The sequence below is a fragment of the Oncorhynchus tshawytscha genome, unplaced genomic scaffold (genome assembly GCF_018296145.1).
Source record: "Oncorhynchus tshawytscha isolate Ot180627B unplaced genomic scaffold, Otsh_v2.0 Un_contig_7265_pilon_pilon, whole genome shotgun sequence".
In the NCBI taxonomy this organism is placed as follows: Eukaryota; Metazoa; Chordata; class Actinopteri; order Salmoniformes; family Salmonidae; genus Oncorhynchus; species Oncorhynchus tshawytscha.
Genome location: NW_024609713.1, coordinates 147001 through 171250, shown reverse-complemented (window position 1 = coordinate 171250; position 24250 = coordinate 147001). Strand labels below are relative to the sequence as shown.

General features: G+C 44.1%; 1 protein-coding gene across 1 annotated transcript in view; it reads right to left on the bottom strand.

Annotated features, from left to right (window-relative positions):
* Positions 1-23165, bottom strand: part of eys (eyes shut homolog) — a gene marked incomplete at its 3' end in the record, with an annotated part of 180883 nt that extends 157718 nt beyond the window's left edge. The window contains exons 1-3 of the mRNA XM_042317175.1: positions 22968-23165; positions 7876-8830; positions 6434-6550 (exon numbers count right to left, since the gene is read on the bottom strand). Coding sequence (XP_042173109.1) covers positions 6434-6550; positions 7876-8653 — 895 coding nt within the window. The remainder of the gene's footprint in view (positions 1-6433; positions 6551-7875; positions 8831-22967) is intronic.
* Between the last annotated feature and the right edge of the window lie 1085 nt (positions 23166-24250).

Below are 24250 nucleotides of genomic sequence, written 5' to 3'. Positions count from 1 at the left end.
ACCTGGTGATAAATACCATAGAGGAACTCTGCAGGAGAGCCGGAGAATCAAAAGAGAAATCTCATTTGAAACGTCCCGTGAGTTTGGGCCTGATTATTCTGTGAGTATAGGCTCTGGCCTGCGAGGGCAGACCGGCTCTGTTCTGCAGTAGGGGAGACAGGTGATTCCAGGTGATTAATGAGGGAACAGCCATGGGTTGCGTCCCAAATGGCACCCCATTCCCTATATAGTGGATTACTTTGTTACTTCGTAAATGAGACAGTATTAGACCGTGTTCCAGGTAGATGAGATGCAGACAGTATTAGACAGTGTTCCAGGCAGATGGAGACAGTATTAGACTGTGTTCCAGGCAGATAAGATGCAGACAGTATTAGACCGTGTTCCAGGCAGATAACATGAATATAGTATTAGACAATGTTCCAGGTAGATGGAGACAGTATTAGACCGTGCTCCAGGTAAATGGAGGCAGTATTAGACCGTGTTCCAGGCAGATAACATGAATATAGTATTAGACAATGTTCCAGGTAGATGGAGACAGTATTAGACCGTACTCCAGGTAGATGGAGACAGTATTAGACCGTGTTCCAGGTAGATGGAGACAGTATTAGACCATGTTCCAGGCAGATAAGATGCAGACAGTATTAGACCATGTTCCAGGTAGATAAGATGCAGACAGTATTAGACCATGTTCCAGGTAGATGCAGACAGTATTAGACCATGTTCCAGGTAGATGCAGACAGTATTAGACCATGTTCCAGGTAGATGGAGACAGTATTAGACCGTGTTCCAGGTAGATGCAGACAGTATTAGACCGTGTTCCAGGCAGATAACATGAATATAGTATTAGACCATGTTCCAGGTAAGATGCAGACAGTATTAGACCGTGTTCCAGGTAGATGGAGACAGTATTAGACAGTGTTCCAGGCAGATAAGATGCAGACAGTATTAGACCGTGTTCCAGGTAGATGGAGACAGTATTAGACCATGTTCCAGGCAGGTAAGATGCAGACAGTATTAGACCGTGTTCCAGGTAGATGGATATAGTATTAGACCATGTTCCAGGCAGATAAGATGCAGACAGTATTAGACCGTGTTCCAGGCAGATAAGATGGATATAGTATTAGACCGTGTTCCAGGTAGATGGAGACAGTATTAGACCGTGTTCCAGGCAGATAAGATGCAGACAGTATTAGACCATGTTCCAGGTGGATGGAGACAGTATTAGACCGTGTTCCAGGTAGATGCAGACAGTATTAGACCATGTTCCAGGTGGATGGAGACCCGTGTTCCAGGTAGATGGAGACAGTATTAGACCGTGTTCCAGGTAGATGGAGACAGTATTAGACCGTGTTCCAGGTGGATGGAGACAGTATTAGACCGTGTTCCAGGTAGATGCAGACAGTATTAGACCGTGTTCCAGGTAGATGGAGACAGTATTAGACCGTGTTCCAGGCAGATAAGATGCAGACAGTATTAGACCATGTTCCAGGCAGGTAAGATGCAGACAGTATTAGACCGTGTTCCAGGCAGGTAAGATGCAGACAGTGTTGGACCGTGTTCCAGGTGGATAAAGACAGTATTAGACCGTGTTCCAGGCAGATAAGATGGAGACAGTATTAGACTGTTCCAGGTGGATAAAGACAGTATTAGACCGTTTTCCAGGCAGATAAGATGGAGATAGTATTAGACTGTTCCAGGTGGATAAAGACAGTATTAGACTGTGTTCCAGTATCCACACCTCTAAGTTGTGTGCTAGTATAGACATTGGACTACATCCTGTGACAAACCTCTTCAAGGTTAGGAGAGTCACAAATTAAGCAGGAGACCGTCACCAAAATCACCCCAGAATGAGAGTTCCTTCGAACAGGACAGTACCTGTGTGTCTGTTGCTCTGTCCTGGTCCTCCCAGGCCGCAGGCGAGGTCAAGGATAGCAGGGTTCGGTACACGAATCGGGTTTTCGGTAGGTCCAGGTCCAAACGGCAACAGGTAAGTCCAAACAGTCCAGCTTATACACGGTAAATCCAGCTGAGATATACAGTATATATATATATATATATATATATATATATATATTTATCTAAATAAGTCAGAAGTGTACATACACCTTAGCAAAATACATTTAAACTCAGTTTTTCACAATTCCTGACATTTAATCCTTGTAACAATTCCATGTCTAAGGTCTGTTTGGATCACCACTTTATTTTAAGAATGTGAAATGTCATGGTAATAGCAGAGAGAATGATTTATTTCAGCTTTTATTTCTTTCATCACATTCCCAGTGGGTCAGAAGTTTACATACACTCAATTAGTATTTGGTAGCGTTGCCTTTAAATTGTTTAACTTGGGTCAAACGTTTCGGGTAGCCTTCCACAAGCTTCCCACAATAAGTTGGGTGAATTTTGGCCAACTCCCCCTGACAGAGCTGGTGTAACTGAGTCAGGTTTGTAGGCCTCTATGCTCGCACACGCTTTTTCCACATGCTTTTTCAGTTCAGTTTCAGATCTTCTATGGGATTGAGGTCCGGGCTTTGTGATGGCCACTCCAATACCTTGACTTTGTTGTCCTTAATCAATTTTTCCACAACTTTGGAAGTATGCTTGGGGTCATTGTCCATTTGGAAGACCCATTTGCGACCAAGCTCTAACTTTCCTGACTGATGTCGTGAGATGTTGCTTCAATATATCCACATAATTTGACTGTCTCATGATGCCATCTATTTTGTGAAGTGCACCAGCCACTCCTGCAGAAAAGCACCCCGACAACATGATGCTGCCACCCCCATGCTTCACGGTTGGGATGGTGTTTTCGGCTTGCAAGCCTCCCACTTTTTCCTCCAAACATAACGATGGTCATTATGGCCAAACAGTTCTATTTTTGTTTCATTAGACTACGATCTTTGTCTCCATGTGCAGTTGCAAACCGTAGTCTGGCTTTTTTTATGGCGGTTTTGGAGCAGTGGCTTCTTCCTTGTTGAGCGGCCTGTCAGGTTATGACCTCATAGGACTCGTTTTGCTGTGGATATAGCTACTTTTGTAGCAGTATCCTCCAGCATCTTCACAAGGTCCTTTGCTGTTGTTCTGGGATTGATTTGCACTTCTCGCAGCAAAGTATGTTAATCTCTAGGAGACAGAAAGCGTCTCCTTCCTGAGTGGTATGACGACTACGTGGTCCCATGGTGTTTATAATTGCTTACTATTGTTTGTATAGATGAACGTGGTACCTTCAGGCGTTTGGAAATTGCTCCCAAGGATGAACCAGACTTGTGGAGGTCTACTATCACTTTTCTGAGGTCTTGGCTGATTTCTTTTGATTTTCCCATGATGTCAAGCAAAGAGGCACTGGGTTTGAAGGTAGGCCTTGAAATACATCCACAGGTACACCTCCAATTGTCTCAATCTTCTAAAGCCATGACATCATTTTCTGGAATTTTCCAAGCAGTTTAAAGGCACAGTCAACTCAGTGTATGTACACTTCTGACCCACTGGAATTGTGATACAGTGAATTATAACTGAAATAATCTGTCTGTAAACAATTGTTGGAAAAATTACTGGTGTCATGCACAAAGTAGATGTCCTAACTGACGTGCCAAAACTAGAGTTTGTTAAAGAAACTTTAAAAGTTATTGAAATGTTCCAGATTGACTGACCTTCATGTCTTAAAGTAAAGATGGACTGTTGTTTCTCTGTGCTTATTTGAGCTGTTCTTGCCATAATATGGACTTGGTCTTTTACCAAATAGGACTGTCTTCTGTATACCACCCTTACCTTGTCACAATACAACTGGTTTTAATTTTTTGCATTCTGACTACCTCATCTGTTCAAAGCTTCAAGATCCCTTTTACCCTGTCTCCACCAAAGCACCCCCAGACCATCACATTGCCTCCACCATGCTTGACGAATGTTCTTCTTTGTGATCCGAACATCTCAAACTTACATTCGTCTATCCATAACACGTTTTTCCAATCTTCCTCTGTCCAGTGTCCGTGTTCTTTTGCCCATCTTAATATTTTATTTCTATTGGCTAGTCTGAGATATGTATTTTTCTTCGCAACTTTGCCTAGTTGGCCAGCATCCTGGAGTCGCCTCTTCACTGTTGACGTTGAGACTGGTGTTTTGTGGGTACTATTTAATGAAGCTGAGGACTTGTGAGGTGCCTGTTTCTCAAATGACATACTCTAATGTACTTGTCCTCTTGCTCAGTTGTGCACCGGGGACTCCCATTCCTCTTCCCATTCTGGTTAGGGCCAGTTTGTGCTGTTCTGTGAAGAGTGTAGTACACAGCGCTATACGAGATCTTCAGTTTCTTGGCAATTTCTCACATGGAAGAGCCTTAATTTCTCAGAACAAGAATAGACTGACGAGTTTCAGAAGAAAGTTCTTTGTTTCTGGCCATTTTGAGCTTGTAATCAAACCCACAAATGCTGAAGCTCCAGATACTCAACTAGTCTAAAGGCCAGTTTTATTGCTCCTTTAATCAGCACACAGTTTTCAGCTGTGCTAATATAATTGCAAAATGGTTTTCTAATGATCAATTAGCCTTTTAAAAGGATAAATTTGGATTAGCTAAATGTCACTTCAATTGTGCCACTTGGAACACAGGAGTGATGGTTGAGGCTGATAATGGGCAAAACTCCTGGTGGGCCAAATGTCTGTACGCCACTGTAGATATTCCATTCAAATTCAGCCGGGCCTCCCGGGTGGCGCAGTAGTCTAAGGCACTGCATCGCAGTGCTAGCTGTGCCACCAGAGACTCTGGGTTTGAGCCCAGGCTCTGTCGCAACCGGCCACGGCCAGGAGGTCCATGGGGCGGCGCACAATTGGCCCAGCGTCATCCGGGTTAGGGAGGGCTTGGCCGGCAGGGATATCCTTGTCTTGCCGCGCACTAGCGACTCCTGTGGTGGGCTGGGCGCAGTGCATGCTTACCAGGCCGCCAGTTGTACGGTATTTCCTCCGATACATTGGTGCGGCTGGCTTCCGGGTTGGATGTGCATTGTGTCAAGAAGCAGTGCGGCTTGGTTGGCTTGTGTTTCGGAGGACGCATGGCTCTCGACCTTCGCCTCTCCCAAGTCCGTATGGGAGTTGCAGCGATGAGTCAAGACTGTAACCACTACCAATTGGATACCACCAAATTGGGGGGGGGGGATTAAATTAAAAAGTCAGCCGTTCCCAGCTACAATAGTCATTTACAACAATGTCAACACTTTATTTAGAGCGAGACCATCCCCATCCCATGGCATCTGAACATCAGTTTTACTTCCATAGATCAGTCTGAAACTACAGGTTTGACTGACTTCTAGAACACTGTAGATCTCTGAATAATGCTCCAACCAGGGACACAATTATTGTACAACTCTGCAGAAATGAAAGACATCTCACTGTCTGGTACTGTTCCTCACCGTTCTCCCCTGTGACATTCAGAATAGTTATCCACTACTGTATTTCTCTGAGCTGTTATTTCAACAAATCAAAACCACAGTATGTTTCTATAACTGGCTTAGTGAGATAGCTATATAAATAATAAAAGTGTAACCTTGAGAATACAAGCACCCAAATAATCAGCCTTAAAGCCTCTGCAGCGAGGACTGCAGCCCAGTACAGCTCAGAGGGAAGGTATACAGGTATGAGATTTCCCGAGTGTTGCCTGGACAAATTGCACGCGAAAACAAAAACAATGAATCAAGTTAGAAGGCCACCTGGAGTTTGTTACAGCAGAAAGTCCATCATAAGGCCCCTGCTTTAGCTAGGCTGCGTCACAAATGGCACCCTATTCCCTAGTCAAGGGAACCACTTGTCAAAAGTAGTGCACTATAAAGGGAATAGGGTGCCATTTGGGACGCATGCCTAGAGACCATTATCCAGGCCAAGAACTAGGAAGCGCTGGTTGGTACAACTTTTTGTAATCCATTTGTGAGAGACCCCCATTAACATAACTGTACTGTTACTGGAGAAAATGAGGCTCATTATGAGGCTCACGATCTACCTAAAGGGTGCGGTAGCAGCCGTGTGTCGTGAACAAATGGCACCCTATTCCCTATGTAGTGCACTACTTTCACCAGGACCCATGGCCCATAGATGGAATCAGTGTGTCATAAACAAGAGTTCATGTCATTGTTGCCCTTACCAGATCAATCAATTACATGTATTTATAGAGCCCTTTTAACATCAGCCGATGTCACAAAATGCTATACAGAAACCCAGCCTAAAACCCCAAACAGCAAGCAATACAGATGTAGAAGCAGGCTGTTATAAACAAGACTACATGTCATTGTTGCTCTTACCAGATGTAGGCTGTTCTAAACAAGAATACATGTCATTGTTGCCCTTCCCTAAGGCAGGCTACCCCCTGTACTGTACGTTCGTGATTGATTCGAAATCCAACACTGTAGCAGGGATTGTAACCCATGCAGAATAGAATAATACTGTGGTTCCTTACCTGGTTGTCCTGTGTAACACACACATTTGAAGGAGAAAGGTGAAACTTGGAGACACGTTCCATTACGACAAAATCTATCGCAGTTCTCTCGTCCAATCACATCAGAGCAGTTAGCCCCTGAGGGAAAAGATAAAGCATGAACTATGAATAATTTAAAATTAACAAAATGGTTTAGATAAGTATCTAGATTCTACATTCGGATTGGATCTATAGTATTTTATTCGTATAGATTGGATCTATAGTATTTTATTCCTATAGATTCAATCTATTGTTTTTTATTTGAAGAAACGTAGGGTCAACAATTACCAACTGTAATTAACTATGCAGATTCTGGAAATTAAATTAAACTGAAAGACATCATTGCAGCTTGAAAGTCTACATGGAAACTCACTTACGGTGGCCCCATTGCACAAAGTTAGTTAGTTACTGCATAATGCATTTCTAATGATAACCGTGTTCATTTCATGATTCAGATGACTTGTGATGTCAAAAACATGACAAGTTGGCTCCTAAGTCTTCAGAGCCAATGTTTAAACAACGTTTGAGAGCCATCGTTTATTGACAAAGACATGGTGAGAGAAGGAATCAAATCTAAATGAAAATGGTAGAGAGGAGGTAAAGTAACTAAGAATGCATTCAGGTGGTACAAAAACCCATTCCAGAAATAATTATGGTGATTAACGCAAAATAAAGTCCTGGAAGAAAATATTGTTCACATCAATAGCCTATAGGGTATCTGTGTCTACATACCAAATAGCACCCTTTTCCCAATGAAGTGCACTACTTTTGACCAGAGCCCTATGTGTACTATGAAGGGAAAAGGGTGCAGTTTGGGACAGAATCTGGATATTCTTGAAATAAATGCATTAAGCTAGATGAGAACTAGTAATTATGATAGATAAATAATATGGAAGTATCTCCAAGCAATAGGGTTGTAACATTAGGGTTATGTTCCAAATTGCACCCAATTCTCGATATAGTGCACTATTTTTTACCAGAGCCCACAATGTAGGGAATAGGGTGCCATTTGGGACACAACCTTAGCCTCCAGGTAGGTAGGTGGATTCTGTCACGGCAGATTTAATTAACGAGAGCAATTTATTTTCGCATTTATAGTAATTGAAGGTACAACAATCCATTGAGTTTAGCATTTGGTGGATGAGTACAGGGTGTAAAGTAAAGCATCAAACCCAGATGAAGGCTATTTGACCAAAACATTGGTTAAATAAATCCACTGCAAGGAGAGAGGAGTGTGCAACTTTAACATTTTCACAAAGTAGCTTAAAAAAGAGCAACATGCATTTTTGGACTACCGGTATATATAGCGTATCTGTGGCGGGGGCAAGGGGGGGGGGCTTTGTTGTTGTTTGAACTGCAGAATGCCCCTTTAAAAACATAACAGTAGTAACATCAAAGTCATAATTCTTAGTTGTATTCCTCACCTGTAAAATGTGGAGGGCACAAACACTTATACGATGCGTGGATGTGATCTGTCGTACCATTGCTTACACAGACTCCTTCGTTCTCACATGGGTTTTCCAAACACGCATCAAACTTCTCACAGAACTTTCCAGAGTAATGCTGGCGGCACTGACAGCGGTACGCTCCGTCTTCCCAAAAGCTTGTCCTACAAACACCGTTCCCGGAGCAGAGTCGCACTAGTGGGCTGCTTCGACACTGTTGTTCCTTCACAGAGACGTTGAGACGAAGACCCAGCTTGCAGAGCTGTGAATTCCCCTCATGCGAAGCTATGAAATAATGAAGGCCCGGGAGAAGCCACTTAGGTTGGACCTGCCTAGATGCATTCATAACGTCATCGGAACACAGAAACTGGTCTTGTGACTGTGGTGCAGTGGAACAACTTTCAAAGTCCTCTTTTGACACATTGAGGATCCTGATACCGTATAAATCCAGAGTGGCATCAATAGAAACAAACAGCTTGACGCCAAACTGCACCTCTAGAGGACAAATCTGAGGTAAGTTCCAAGTTGGCGGAACATCTGACTTTTGGGTCTCTGTCCTTTCTTGATCACCCCAACATTGGACCATACTATCACAGATGTTTTCCATGAGTGTCCATTTCACCTGAGCAGTTTGTGGTTGTAGGTGCCATTCCAGATTGGCTGGTCGGTTGCAGACTGTCTGGCTGTGAACAACTATGCAGCCATTGAGAAAATAGCTTATTATGACAGCGATGATGTGAAATGATAGCCTCTGCATTTTTAAGTTTCTCCCTTTTGGTGCTTCCCTATTCGCTTTCGTACAGGTCTTCAGAGCATTCCTGAAGACATTTAATTTGAGGAATGTTCAGGTAAAAGAGATGTAATTAAATTCCTGTCTGATAAAGTCAGAGGTCCAATGGAGGAGGCTTGATGAACGTCATGGCAACACACCAACCTAAAGACAAAACAAGTAAGAGTTTGATTAGCTAAAATCAAATCAAAAATATAATAATTTCTGTCAATATGACAACCTTGAATGACGCTGCTGATGAAAAATGTAAATGTTATTAAAAAAATATGTTTATACTGCCTGGACTTCCAACAATGTGAACGTCAACTAAACTAGTTATGTTTTAGTCTAAACCATTTTTGTGTCAACATGACAACATTTTGAATGATAGTCCTAATCCTCAAAATATACAATCAAGTTTAAGTTAAGTCAGTTCTGACGTTGCAGGCTACATGTATAGTTAACACTGCAGTGACTTCACAGTTGTTTGATTTGACCTAGGATCAAATACTATTATATAAGTGCTAGTCTGCCTGGAGCGAGAGATGGGAAAGGCGGGTTGACACTTTTGGGACTCTTCTATTAGCAAGTAGAGCTCAATTAAGCACAGATAAAGTATTTGAAATAATTTCAAATAGTATTTTAACCCAGGTATGGGTCGTACCGCTGCTGACCACCGAGAATGTCACATAGCCTCATTTCCCTGAGGTTTATACAACCAGTGACAGCGTCAGATAAAATATTTCCTCTCTCGCTCACACACACACACAGACACACACAGATAGATCCCTCAGTGTCAAGCATGTGAGATGAGTTAAACCAGAAGCAGTTGTCTCTCTCCCCTAGGACCTTCTCTAACCCGTGTACTTCAGATAAAAGAACTAGGGAGTAGAGATAAAAAAGGCCTGTCTATGTCCCAAATGACACCCTATGGGCCCTGGTCAGAAGTAGTGCACTATGTAGGGAATAGGGTGCCATTTGAGACACCCATCCCCCAGTGTTACTGTAACTGCACATTCCCACTGTCAGATCTGTCTGACTCACAATGACTGATATGAATAACTGCCTGGTGATAAAGTAATACATAGAGAAGTGTGAATACACGGAGCAGTAGTATCAATACAAGGGGGAGTGATAAAGGCAATGAGATTGGGGAGGGTATTGTGACTGAATGCTTTGTAGGGAACTCGGTAGCGGCCTACACTGTTTGACAAAGCAAGCTGTCTGGAGAGGGATTGTTCCTGCTTTGCATTGGCAAAGATCCCTTTGACCTGAATACATTGTATTTCTATCAACGGTTGTTTTATCCACATTGTATGATTGTAAACCAATGAGTAACAATCATGTGAGCGTACTGTAGTCAATTGCAATGACATGGTGACAATGCTGGACATACTGTCATTATCTCTATCAATAATGAACCATGTTTCCAGTTTAAACATGGTGTCCTTGTATATGAAACCATATCACAATCCCTTCCCATCTATGGCCATCCCATTGAAGTGTTATCCTTTCTGAACACTCAGGAAACGTTACACTGTAGTATGGATAGCAGACCCACTCACGACCAGAACAGACAGACAGTTAGAGAGTTAGAGAAAGGAGAATGACAGTGAAAGAAAAAGGAAGACAGAAGAAAGAGATAACCTTCCAGTGCAGCAGCCCTGTAGCAGTACCATCATCAACAACCAGGCCTGGAGCAGTACCATCATCAACAACCAGGCCTGGAGCAGTACCATCATCAACAACCAGGCCTGGAGCAGTACCATCATCAACAACCAGGCCTGGAGCAGTACCATCATCAACAACCAGGCCTGGAGCAGTACCATCATCAACAACCAGGCCTGGAGCAGTACCATCATCAACAACCAGCCCTGGAGCAGTACCATCATCAACAACCAGGCCTGGAGCAGTACCTGGAGCAGTACCATCATCAACAACCAGGCCTGGAGCAGTACCATCATCAACAACCAGGCCTGGAGCAGTACCATCATCAACAACCAGGCCTGGAGCAGTGGCCTGGAGCAGTACCATCATCAACAACCAGGCCTGGAGCAGTACCATCATCAACAACCAGGCCTGGAGCAGTACCATCATCAACAACCAGGCCTGGAGCAACAACCAGGCCTGGACCATCATCAACAACCAGGCCTGGAGCAGTACCATCATCAACAACCAGGCCTGGAGCAGTACCATCATCAACAACCAGGCCTGGAGCAGTACCATCATCAACAACCAGGCCTGGAGCAGTACCATCATCAACAACCAGGCCTGGAGCAGTACCATCATCAACAACCAGGCCTGGAGCAGTACCATCATCAACAACCAGGTCTGGAGCAGTACCATCATCAACAACCAAGCCTGGAGCAGTACCATCATCAACAACCAGGACTGGAGCAGTACCATCATCAACAACCAGGCTTGGGGCAGGGCAGGGCATTACCATCAACAACCTTCCTTGATTAACAATTTGCAATTGTTTATAACGGGGCTCTCCAACCCTGTTCCTGGAGAGCTACTATCCTGTAGGGATTCACTCCAACCCTAATAAAGTGCACCTGATTCAAATAATTAATTGGTTGATAAATTACCACTGGGCTTGGAGCGAAAACCGTACCATTTGGGACGCAGTCGGAGACAGGAAGGAACGATGCCATTGTGTTCCTCAGCTCACCATCTCTCTCACGGTACAGTCGTTTGGGAGGGAGGTAAAGAAAAGAGCATTGAAAGTCTGTACTGATAACCCAGCTTTACTGTGGATAAAGACAAATCCAGCTGCCCTTTACTATGCAAAGATTGTATAAATACTGTACATTTATTTGTATTCATAAACAAATCAACTATGTTGCTATAATTAAAATAATAATATTTATTATATTGGGTAATAGACCAATAATAACGAGACTGGACGGTATAATTGTTTTACTGTGTTTCTATAGTAGGAAGAATAATCTCTATACGTGTGGAGGTTAATTACTATGTAATCAGAGGCTCATGATTACTGAACAAACAAAAAGGAAACCACAACTGGATACATAGGTTGTCTCCCAAATGGCACCCTTTTCCCTACAAGGGACCTACCCCCATGGGCCCTGGTCAACATTAGTACAGTAGTCAAAAGAAAAAGAGTGCCATAGTGTACCACAGTATGAGTCATAATACCCATAACACCTAGCAGTCAAACAGGGAAATGGTTCCAATCGTTTTTCCACCACTAATTTTTCCCATAGTGGATTGTAGAAACACTTAAAATAAAGGCTGTGTTTCGTGTAGGCTTACCCTGGCATGACGTTTTAATAATAATGTCAATCTCTCTAGGACAAGGTGACTTTTATCAATATAGTCGCCTGTATTTATCCACAAAAAATTAAATGCTAATTTGCCTCTATCATAAAGAACTACAAATACCATGGTGATCTGGACGAGACTACCAAATTGAAGCAAAGGTAAGAATCTCTGTCTAATGTTAGCTAAATGTAGTAATGAATAAATTGGCTACATTTCTTTAACTTGGCAATGCTGTCAACTGTCTTGTGCAAGTTTTACATTGACACAATACCTGTTTAGCAAAGGCTTCAGCTAGAGATGACGTGCAGATCCTATTTAACTATTGCTGTGCATATACTATTCTTCAAATATACTACATATTCTATCCATATACTGTCCATATTGTCTATTCATCCCATAACATTTATACTCCGGACTTCGACATTTCTCATCCTAATATTTCTTATTTAACTTTTTAGATTTGTGTGTATTGTTGTGTATTGTTAGATATCACTGTACTGGGATTTGTAGTCTTGCGTGATGTCTACTTTGACGCTAATTAGCATTTTCGAGTATGAGACTAAATACAGGCGACTATATTGCTAAAAGTCACCTTGTCCTAGAGAGATTGACATGGTTAGCAAAACGTCACACCAGGGTAAGAATACACGAAACACAGCCTTTATTTTACATGTTTCTAAACTCCCCTATGGAAAAAAACTATTGAAAAGCTTTCCTTGTTTGACCACTAGGTTTTATGGGCATTATGACACCTCCACTGTGGGGCTCTATTTGGGGAGTATCCATGTTGTCAACAGGAACTGTCAGACATACTGAGGTATCAGATCCTAGCCTAATTATCAGCCTGGGAGGTTTTCTTTGAAGTAAATGTCAGAGTAACACCCAGGACTATAATCAAATACATGATGGGTATTATTCCAGACCTGGGTACAAATAGTATTTGTTTTCCTTTCAAATACTTTGTGTGTTTGATTAACCCTGTCTGGAGAGCCAAATGGGTCGCATGTGCGCTTTTGGGACTAATCCATTGTGCCAAGCAAGATCCATGAAGCACACCTGAATATTTGAAAGAAAACAAATATTATCTGAACCCAGATCTGACAGGTATCATCTTTCATTAAACTCACCAGATGATACATTTAGTCAAGAGACAGGTCCGTTACCATGAAAACCACCATGAATATCAGTTTCAGAATTAGGAGGCAAGGCAATACACTTTCATCTTGGATGATTTCATGGGTAAATTAAGCTAATGCAGGAGAAAAAATGTTTCTATCATCCAACCTTTGCTGTAAAATCTGTATCCAATAAGCATATTTGAATTAAACAACAACTCTATGCTTAATGTCTCAGCCTGCGTAGGTAACGCGTTTGCACCGAGTCCTTATTTACCATTATGAGATGTGAAATGAGGTTTTACATTACCAGTGAGAAGGAGCAACAAGCTTGAAGAGTGCTCTATGATTGATATTCAAATTCAAGCACAGGGGCACATGTCATAATATTGATGTATGAAAAGGGCTGAGAGATCGTATTCATGCAACAGGCCTGGTCTAAAGAACCATGGCTACACCCCAAATAGCACTCTGTTTCCTAAATAGTGCCCTTCCATTGACCAGGGTCCATAGGGCTCTGGTCAAAAGTAGTGCACTGTAAGGAATACTGTAGGGTGCCATTTGGAACACAGACCACTACTTTCTAGATATGATAGAACCCAGATGAAGAGGTAGTCTCTGAGTTCTCCTTCCGTTCACACAAGGATGAAATTGGGCGATGCATGGGGAGAGGAGGAGAAGAGGTAACCCAAATAACAAGGCGAGAGGGGTAAGGGGATGAATTGAAGAGTGCATGGTAGTCTGTAGAAGAGCGACCTTGGGGGGAGATAAACCGAAAATGACCGACATTGCCTTCCTCTTACCGAAGCAATGCTACACAACGTTCCAGTAGATTGTTGTAGAACCATTATCTAGTCAACAGTAATAGCCTATACATTATGTTGATTCCTGCTATGAAAGTGTGTGCCTGGCCCTGTTTGGCTGTCGGCTGTTGTGTGGGCGAGCCACTCTCACCCCTCTTCCCACTGTGACACGGAGGAGGGAGAGCTGCATTCTGAGAAGCACAAGCATATGACCATTACTCAAAATGCTATTGGGAACAAATACAGTTTTCATAGCAACTACTGTCATTCTAGTTACAGAGAGGACAGTCACAGCTTTCTGCGAGTATATTATGTATTTCTCACCTCTTAACAGAGTTCAAGGCACCACTTTACAACCGGAGTAGGCTGTAGTATGGTTTTGGTGAGTGGAGAGCACCATTTGCAGTGAATAGGCCTACATCAAGTAGCCTAGGCCTAGCTCTGGAACGGTTTTTAGAACATTAGCCTACATTTACTGATAGATTCATCAATTAGCCTACATTTACTGATAGATATATAGCAACAACATAATATTTAGAGTTAGAAGTGTTTTGGGTTCCCACTTCCTCACGTGGTGTATAATAGAGCCTATAGGTCAATATGCACAAGGATGTCGGCAAATTCCCTGAAGATATTTTTTTAAATTATCATTCTGGGGCCTCATATTGCATAGAAACTATTCTAAAATACTACTAACAAACAATTTTGAATGTTTGTACACATAGAAAAAGTGTAATTTATCAAACAATCATATGCACACCGGTAAAACTGTTGATAAATACCAATTGTTCTCAACCTTAGTGCACGCGTGTGACATTGGCTATTTGCATTTCGAAACGCCCCAAATTAACCATATATGGTCAAAATCATCCCTTTAAAAGGCCATGGGGAATATATACAATGCCGTACCATGAAATAGCCTACAACAGCGCAACCAAAATATAGGTGCTCATGCCAGAGATTGAGTACAACCAAAAGGTTTTATTTGGCTCCCTCAGTTGTGGTTTGACCAATAAAAATGAAAACATAGCTACAGAGGACCATTAGGACAATTCACATTGCCTTAGCAATGGACAATATATACAGAGCAAAAATATAAACGCAACATGTAAAGGGCTCCCGAGTGGCACAGCGGTCTAAAGGCATTGCATCTCAGTGCTAGAGCTGTCACTACAGACCCTGGTTCAATTCCAGGCTGTATCACAAACGGCTGTGAATGTCAATTAAGCCCGCACCTCTCTAATTCAGAAGGGTTGGGTTAAATGCAGAGGGAAGACATAAGCCAGCCCCCCCCCCCACCTCTCTAATTCAGAGGGGTTGGGTTAAATGCAGAGGGAAGACACATCACAGTTGAATGCATTCAGTTATACAACTGACTAGGTTTTCCCTGATGGTGTATGGAAATGTTGTCAGTTCATTTTGCATCCAGAACATAAAACATTGGCACATCGGGGGATGTGAGATGTCGATCAGCAAGCTGCAGCTGAAAAGTGCCCGTTGCCAAAAACCAAAGGGTGGATTGCACTTTGATGTTCACCGAAACGGCATGGGTTCGCCTTTCTAAAGAAGGTCTTAAATCCTCGCAAAGATTCTTAAGATTGATTCATCAGATATAATTTCCCAAAACCAATCTGTACCTCCTGCAAAAAAAAGTCCCACCCGTCTCTAAAAATGCACACTCTGCAAAATGCAGCGTTTGCCAAATTTTCCAACAGAGCAAGATCTGCCATCTCATTCGATTTCCCATTATCTCAGTGAAACAATGGTTACACTTTCACACGTACCTTTAACTTAACAAATTACTGTACTTTATATGGATTATTATCGTAACAAATGCACTGATATGGTCAAATTATATATAGCCTGTCAAGATATGTTGCATGAATTCACAATGGAAATACACCGCCATGCAATCTCCATAGACAAACATTGGCAGTAGAATGGCCTTACTGAAGAGCTCAGTGACGTTCAATGTGACACCATTATAGGTTGCCACCTTTCAAACAAGTCAGTTCATCAAATTTCTGCCCTACTAGAGCTCAACCCGTTGTAGCACGTAGCATGTAAAAACCATTGTTGCAACACTCACTACCGAGTTCCAAACTGTCTCTGGGAGCAACGTCAGCACAATAACTGTTCGTCGGGAGTTTCATGAAATGGGTTTACATGGCTGAGCAGACGCATAAAACCCGAAGATCACCATGCGCAATGTCAAGTGTCGGCTGGAGTGGTGTACAGCTCGCCGCCATTGGATTCTGGTGCAGTGGAAACTTGTTATCTGGAGTGATTTGATTTATTTCACCTTTATTTAACCAGGTAGGCAAGTTGAGAACAAGTTCTCAAATGAATCACGCTTCACCATCTGGCAGGCCGACGCCGACGGACGAATCTGGGTTTGGCGGATGCATATCGTCACTGTAAAGTTTGGTGGAGGAGGGAAAAAAGGTCCGGGGCTGTTTTTCATGGTTTGGGCTAGGCCTCTGAGATCCTGTGAAGGGAAATCTTAACACTACAGCATACTACAATGACATTCTTCTAAATTTGTGGCAATAGTTTGGGGAAGGCTCTTTCCTGTTTCAGCATGACAACGCCCCCAAGCACAAAGCCAGGTCCATACAGAAATGGTTTGTCAAGATCAGTGTCTAAGAACTTGCCTGGTCTGCACGGCTGACCTCAACTCCATCAAACACCTTTGGGATTAATTGGAACGCCGAATGCGAGCCAGGCCTAATCGCACAACATCAGTGCCCGACCTCACTAATGCTTGTGGCTGAATGGAAGCAAGTCCCTGCAGCAATGTTCCAACATCTAGTGGAAAGCCTTCCCAGAAGAGTAGAGGCTGTTAGAGCAGCAAAGGGGGGACCAACTCCATATTAATGTCCATCATTTTGGAATGAGATGTTCGATGAGCAGCTGTCCACATACTCATTAAGTGTACATGAGGCCCCTGGATCCTATTTTTACATTTTGTACATCAACATATCAATCATATATTCCCTGGATTTGATAGCTTCATTTTTAAAATCTCCATCTCAGTTGGCACTGGAAAACAACGTGTCTAGAGCCCCGTCACTAATGTAAAGTGGTTGCACTTATCCATTACATTTCTTTTCTTCATGTGGTATTCACTGTTATCCAGCAAAATAGTTACATTTCTCACAATGTGTATTTAGTGTCCATATCACCCAGCTCTAATCACGATGACATTGGCTGACTCATGGGAGAGAGGAGTAACGAGGAGAGGCTGAGGGAGGGAGGGGGGGGTGAAGAGGGGCATCTAATGGTCTCACAGAGACACTCCTGTCGTGCTCGGTGTCAGCTTGGATAATAGGATGACAATCACACATGTGCTGAGGCCAACAGATCAATAACACAGTATTGGTAAATCTCTCTCCTCTCCTTTATTTTCTTTCCTTGCTCTCCATTTCTCTTTCTCCATTCCTCGCTCGCAAGAGACACTTGCTTGTGCTAATTTATCACATGGAAATAGAATTGCCTGTATCAGTTCTTCCAAAGGGTTTAGACATGAGAATATCTTCCAGATGCTGAGGACGAGACATGATGTAAGCTGTGATCTAATGGAAGTGAGAGAAAATGTACACCACAAAATATTGAGGTTTAACATTAGTTAAAACATGGGGGGAGAATGTAAAACATGTTGCAAGCTAATACTGTAGATCAATACTGTGACTGTTTGGGTTTTTTTCACCTGGAATCCCTCTACTGGTGTACCACAGAAAAAATAAACCAATCAAATAGGTCAAAAAATGAATCCCAAACATTTAATTGGTTGACAAAATACAGGCTAAGCTATATTGTGAATAAATGCCATGTCAATAGTAAATCAATTCAGGAAAAATAAGCAATTCCAGTGTTTCCCCAACATTGGAAAAGTTAGCTAATTTCCTGCAAATCTACACATTTTGCCATGAGGCAGAGAGAACATGTTTAAGTTTGAAAGAAAATTTCCTGCAGATCTATACATTTTGTCATGGTTTGTGCCTTGTTCTTATGCTATCTGACTGACTCAAACATAACAAATCAATAGGAGCCCCATGCCATGACATTTTTTGAATTTTAGATTCTCCCTGCCTAGTTTTTATTTTGATTAGTTGTCAAAGATTATCTTATTTAAAAATATATTGCTCCATCTGGTTTTAGTCATTTAAGTTAACACTAATAATGTTTTACCATCCTGGAAATTATTTTCCAAAGATGCTTTGTTTCCCATGCTAAATAGAGGAAAAACTGGATTCAAAGAAAGAAAGAAGTCTGTAGCTTTCTTGCCTGGGGACAAGATCTCCCTCAGGGCTGATGAGCTGCCCCCTCTGGGCAAAGGAGTCACAACAAACCTTTTTCCAGGAATGAGACGTGATGCCTGGTTTAGTCCGACTACAGTCAGTCAGAGGTCACACGCCAGCCTAAGAGAAAATGAAACCATGAAATAATGTAGGCCTACTAATTATCACCAACGATCCCACACATCTGATTAGTAGTCAAGAGCTGTGTAGGAACAGTGAAAATCAGGGATAGTTGTAAACCTGAAGCTTATCAATAATGGAATGTAGATCAATCACAATTGATTCTGTATTTGTGTAGCCAGGAAGCAATTACAATATTTTTTAGAAAAAAGGATGAGGAATGCTGCAGCCCTGGGGACAAGATGTCTCAGGTCTGATGAGCTGCCCCCTCTGGGCAAAGGAGTCCCAACAAACCTTTTTCCAGGAATGAGACGTGATGCCTGGTTTAGTCCGATTACAGTCAGTCAGAGGTCTCACTCCATCCAGTCAGCCAGTCAGTCAGCCAGCCAGAGGTCACACTCCATCCAGTCAGCCAGCCAGTCAGCCACCCAGAGGTCACACTCCATCCAGTCAGTCAGCCAGAGGTCACACTCCATCCAGTCAGTCAGCCAGAGGTCACACTCCATCCAGTCAGCCAGCCAGTCAGCCAGTCAGTCAGCCAGCCAGAGGTCACACTCCATCCAGTCAGCCAGTCAGCCACCCAGAGGTCACACTCCATCCAGTCAGCCAGCCAGTCAGCCAGCCAGAGGTCACACTCCATCCAGTCAGCCAGCCAGAGGTCACACTCCATCCAGTCAGCCAGCCAGAGGTCACACTCCATCCATTCAGCCAGTCAGTCAGTCAGCCAGTCAGCCAGAGGTCACACTCCATCCAGTCAGCCAGCCAGAGGTCACACTCCATCCATTCAGCCAGTCAGCCAGAGGTCACACTCCATCCAGTCAGCCAGCCAGAGGTCACACTCCATCCAGTCAGCCAGTCAGAGGTCACACTCCATCCAGTCAGTCAGCCGGAGGTCACACTCCATCCAGTCAGCCAGTCAGTCAGCCAGAGGTCACACTCCATCCAGTCAGCCAGTCAGTCAGCCAGCCAGAGGTCACACTCCATCCAGTCAGCCAGTCAGTCAGCCAGCCAGAGGTCACACTCCATCCAGTCAGCCAGTCAGCCAGCCAGCCAGAGGTCACACTCCATCCAGTCAGCCAGTCAGTCAGTCAGCCAGAGGTCACACTCCATCCAGTCAGCCAGTCAGTCAGTCAGAGGTCACACTCCATCCAGTCAGCCAGTCAGTCAGCCAGCCAGAGGTCACACTCCATCCAGTCAGCCAGCGGTCACACTCCATCCAGTCAGTCAGCCAGAGGTCACACTCCATCCAGTCAGTCAGCCAGAGGTCACACTCCATCCAGTCAGCCAGCCAGTCAGCCAGAGGTCACACTCCGTCCAGTCAGCCAGCCAGAGGTCACACTCCATCCAGTCAGCCAGCCAGTCAGTCAGCCAGAGGTCACACTCCATCCAGTCAGTCAGCCAGAGGTCACACTCCATCCAGTCAGAGGTCACAGCCAGTCAGCCAGCCAGGTCACACTCCAGTCCAGTCCAGTCAGCCAGCCAGAGGTCACACTCCATCCAGTCAGCCAGCCAGTCAGTCAGCCAGAGGTCACACTCCATCCAGTCAGTCAGCCAGAGGTCACACTCCATCCAGTCAGCCAGCCAGAGGTCACACTCCATCCAGTCAGCCAGCCAGAGGTCACACTCCATCCATTCAGCCAGCCAGAGGTCACACTCCATCCATTCAGCCAGTCAGTCAGTCAGCCAGAGGTCACACTCCATCCAGTCAGCCAGCCAGAGGTCACACTCCATCCAGTCAGCCAGAGGTCACACTCCATCCATTCAGCCAGTCAGCCAGTCAGCCAGAGGTCACACTCCATCCAGTCAGCCAGTCAGTCAGTCAGTCAGCCAGAGGTCACACTCCATCCAGTCAGCCAGTCAGTCAGCCAGCCAGAGGTCACACTCCATCCAGTCAGCCAGTCAGTCAGTCAGCCAGAGGTCACACTCCATCCAGTCAGCCAGCCAGAGGTCACACTCCATCCAGTCAGCCAGTCAGTCAGCCAAAGAAACCAAACCAAATAACTGTCTGACAAATCAACCAGCTGTTTTGTTTTGTTTGATATAAGGTCAGCCAGTAACAGTAATACAATCTTGCATTTCACACTGGCAAGCTCCCGATCACATAAATCACTTGTTGAGGAGGAATTGTCTCTCTGAACACTGACATCAAAACACTTATTGACTTGTCGGTTTGCTGACAGTTGCATTCGTCACGTATGAAAAGCAAGGAAGAGTCTCACTAAGGATCAGCAAAATAAATGACAATGATTTGCAAGTGTGTTACAGGCCTATGGATTCACACAGGCACACACACTGTACACTCAAAGGCCTCCATTACGTTCTTTCCCTCTCCTCCCTCCCTCCCTCCATTACGTTCTTTCCCTCTCCTCCCTTCCTCCCTCCATTACGTTCTTTCCCTCTCCTCCCTTCCTCCCTCCATTACGTTCTTTTCCTCTCCTCCCTCCCTCCCTCCATTACGTTCTTTCCCCTCCCCCTCCATTACGTTCTTTCCCTCTCCTCCCTCCCTCCCTCCATTACGTTCTTTCCCTCCTCCCCCTCCCCCTCCCTCCCTCCATTACGTTCTTTCCCTCTCCTCCCTCCCTCCCTCCATTACGTTCTTTCCCTCCCTCCTCCCTCCCTCCCTCCATTACTCCCTCCCTCCCCCATTACGTTCTTTCCCTCTCCTCCCTCCCTCCCTCCATTACGTTCTTTCCCTCTCCTCCCTCCCTCCCTCCATTACGTTCTTTCCCTCTCCTCCCTCCCTCCCTCCATTACGTTCTTTCCCTCTCCTCCCTCCCTCCCGTTCTTTCCCTCTCCTCCCTCCCTCCCTCCATTACGTTCTTTCCCTCTCCTCCCTCCCTCCCTCCATTACGTTCTTTCCCTCTCCTCCCCCCCTCCATTACGTTCTTTCCCTCTCCTCCCTCCCTCCCTCCATTACGTTCTTTCCCTCTCCTCCCTCCCTCCCTTTCCTTTCCCTCTCCTCCCTCCCTCCATTACGTTCCCCTCTCCTCCCTCCCTCCCTCCATTACGTTCTTTCCCTCTCCTCCCTCCCTCCCTCCATTCTTTCCCTCTCCTCCCTCCCTCCATTTACGTTCTTTCCCTCCCTCCCTCCCTCCCTTTCCCTCCCTCCATTACGTTCTTTCCCTCTCCTCCCTCCCTCCATCCCCCTCCATCCCTACGTTCTTTCCCTCTCCTCCCTCCCTCCATTACGTTCTTTCCCTCCATTACGTTCTTTCCCTCTCCTCCCTCCCTCCATTACGTTCTTTCCCTCTCCTCCCTCCCTCCCTCCATTACGTTCTTTCCCTCTCCTCCCTCCCTCCCTCCCCTCTCCTCCCTCCCTCCCTCCATTACATTCTTCTTTCCCTCTCCTCCCTCCCTCCCCCTCCCTCCATTACGTTCTTTCCCTCTCCTCCCTCCCTCCCTCCATTACGTTCTTTCCCTCTCCTCCCTCCCTCCATTACGTTCTTTCCCTCTCCTCCCTCCCTCCATTCCCTCCCTCCCTCCATTACGTTCTTTCCCTCTCCTCCCTCCCTCCATTACATTCTTTCCCTCTCCTCCCTCCCTCCATTTCAAGCAGAAAGGTTGCAGGTCAATGCAGAGCACTGAGGAATATGATGATGAAGAAGCTGTTAAATAGACATGTATATAGCTTCTGTCCCAAATGGCTACCTATTCCCTCTATAGTGCACTACTTTTGACTAGGACGCATTGGGTATCCCATAGGGCTCTGGTTAATGGTGCACTACACAGGGGATAGAATTTGGGATGCATTTATATCATTTCACTATTGATCTCCCGGATCAATCCAATTATCTGGAACACCCATAAATCCTGATGATTATTTCTTAAACCACCCAAAAGCATTGACTTATTACAGGCTTTCATTCTATCTTTTATACCTCTAATTGACTGCTTTAATTACAGTGTATGAGACCATACTGTATGCTACGTGTGTAGGCTATCAATAAGAAGTGCAAGTTCCACATCCAGGAACCTGTACCTCTACTTGACATGATTTGCTTATGACATCCCCCTATGAAAACGTAGGACTCAAAAACTAACCTTGTCCATGGCATGTGTCATTCACACAGTTCATACATAGGTCTGATGATCGAATTATTGGCGGATACTGGTGTGTTCTCTGGTGATAAATGTCAAGTGCCAACGGTGTATAGTACCATCGTCTCTAGAATCTAGAATAGACTGTGGAGAATATAATGAGTCACAGGCGCTCCCATTCTGTAGACTTAGACAATGTCAAGAATGCGTTTGTTTTCTACAGTTAATAACACATTATATTTTACCACTCGTAAGATGAATTTGGTAGCCAATACATTTTTATTAAACTACGACGTCGTCTCCGTTCGCACAAGGAGGACATAATTGCTATTCTCCAATCACCAACTATAGCCTATGGCGAGTGGAGGCAATTACGGCACGGCCATGATAATGCCTGGCTACATGCATTCATTTATTCGCAATTATAATGTACACAAAGTAACCGTAGAATATTTCAGCAACAGCCACCACGTCTGCCCCCGCTCTAGAAATGCTCAAGGCCCTGGGTTTAACTAGGATATAATCTGACGACACACAGGGCCATCTGCTGCTGGCGCCTCTATGTTCGAGCTCCCTGCTCACCAATTCAGTTTCGCGCGTCGTTCAATACAGAATTATCACATACGTGTATGCTCACCCTCAGTTGAACATGTTGCAGAAGCACACTTCGAAAGATGGTTAGTTGCAAGAGTACATGGAGTCATATGTTTCCAATTTAAAAAGGATAGCTACAATGTTTTCTTTGGACATGTGCGACAACACCGGAAGCCTCGGTGAAGGACCTGTTGCTACGGAAACCTGACGCTTAGAGAGCTATCAGGGCTCGAGCAGCAGGTGTTTCTCTGAGCCCATGAGGAGAATATCGGAATAACAAAGTCATGGATATGAGAGAGCCTAAAAGCAAAGTTGGCTATAGGAAATTATACTGATTCGAATAAGACACAGGAGTAGATATTGAGCGCATTACAGTTTTGCAAACAATATAATATATTTTCAGCAATATCGGCAAGGAGATTCATGCAAAAAATGATCTCAAATGTCCAAGCATTTATGATAAGACCAAAACTTTAGCAAATGTAATATAGCAATATCTATTCAATTAAATGAATAGTGAATCTATCAACATTGTCATTCATCAGATCAGACATAGCCCAAACAAAACAACACAACCCAATCCAGCCAGGGTCAAGACCTATAAAGGTCAGATCGGTTGGTCTGTCAGAAACAATCATGCCTTTACCTTCCAGTGGTCTTTGAACACAGTGGATGAGAAGGTCATGCCTGAGATCAACCCAGGCCCAGATCATCTTTAAAACTGTAATATCTGTGAAAGGAAACACGTTTTCAACTTTGTTATTGCACACCAACCTGGAAGACCAAGTGTGTTGAATTTTGGCCATCACTGAACTGATCAATTATCTCAGATGGTCAGGGTTGGTGCCTAGTTGGAACAACTAGCGGCCCTCCAGGAATAGGGTTGCCACCCTTGCCGTACACATGCAGGGCTCTGGTCGAAAGTAATGCACTATGGTAAAGTAGTGCACTACATAGGGAACATGGTGCCATTTGTGACACACAGTTCTGTGGTGCAGTATGGGGACTACTCTATTTCTTTGCCATGGTAACCTTGAAGGACCGTGCTGAAATGTCAGCTAATCTAGGTTTAAATAAAGAATCATGTATGAAATAAATACACTATGTCTATGATCAATACATATTTATTCTGTAATAAAACCTGAAACATGGAAACTCACGTGTGTTTGTCCCAAAAAAATGGCACTATTCTCTGCATGGTTCTTCACGTAATAAATTTGCTATCAAGAGCCCACAGCATTAAATAAGGCATTCTGCCTCATCTCAAGGGTTCTGGGCTATAAGCATCACTTACTGGTGGAACCATGTGAAGTACAATCCCAACAC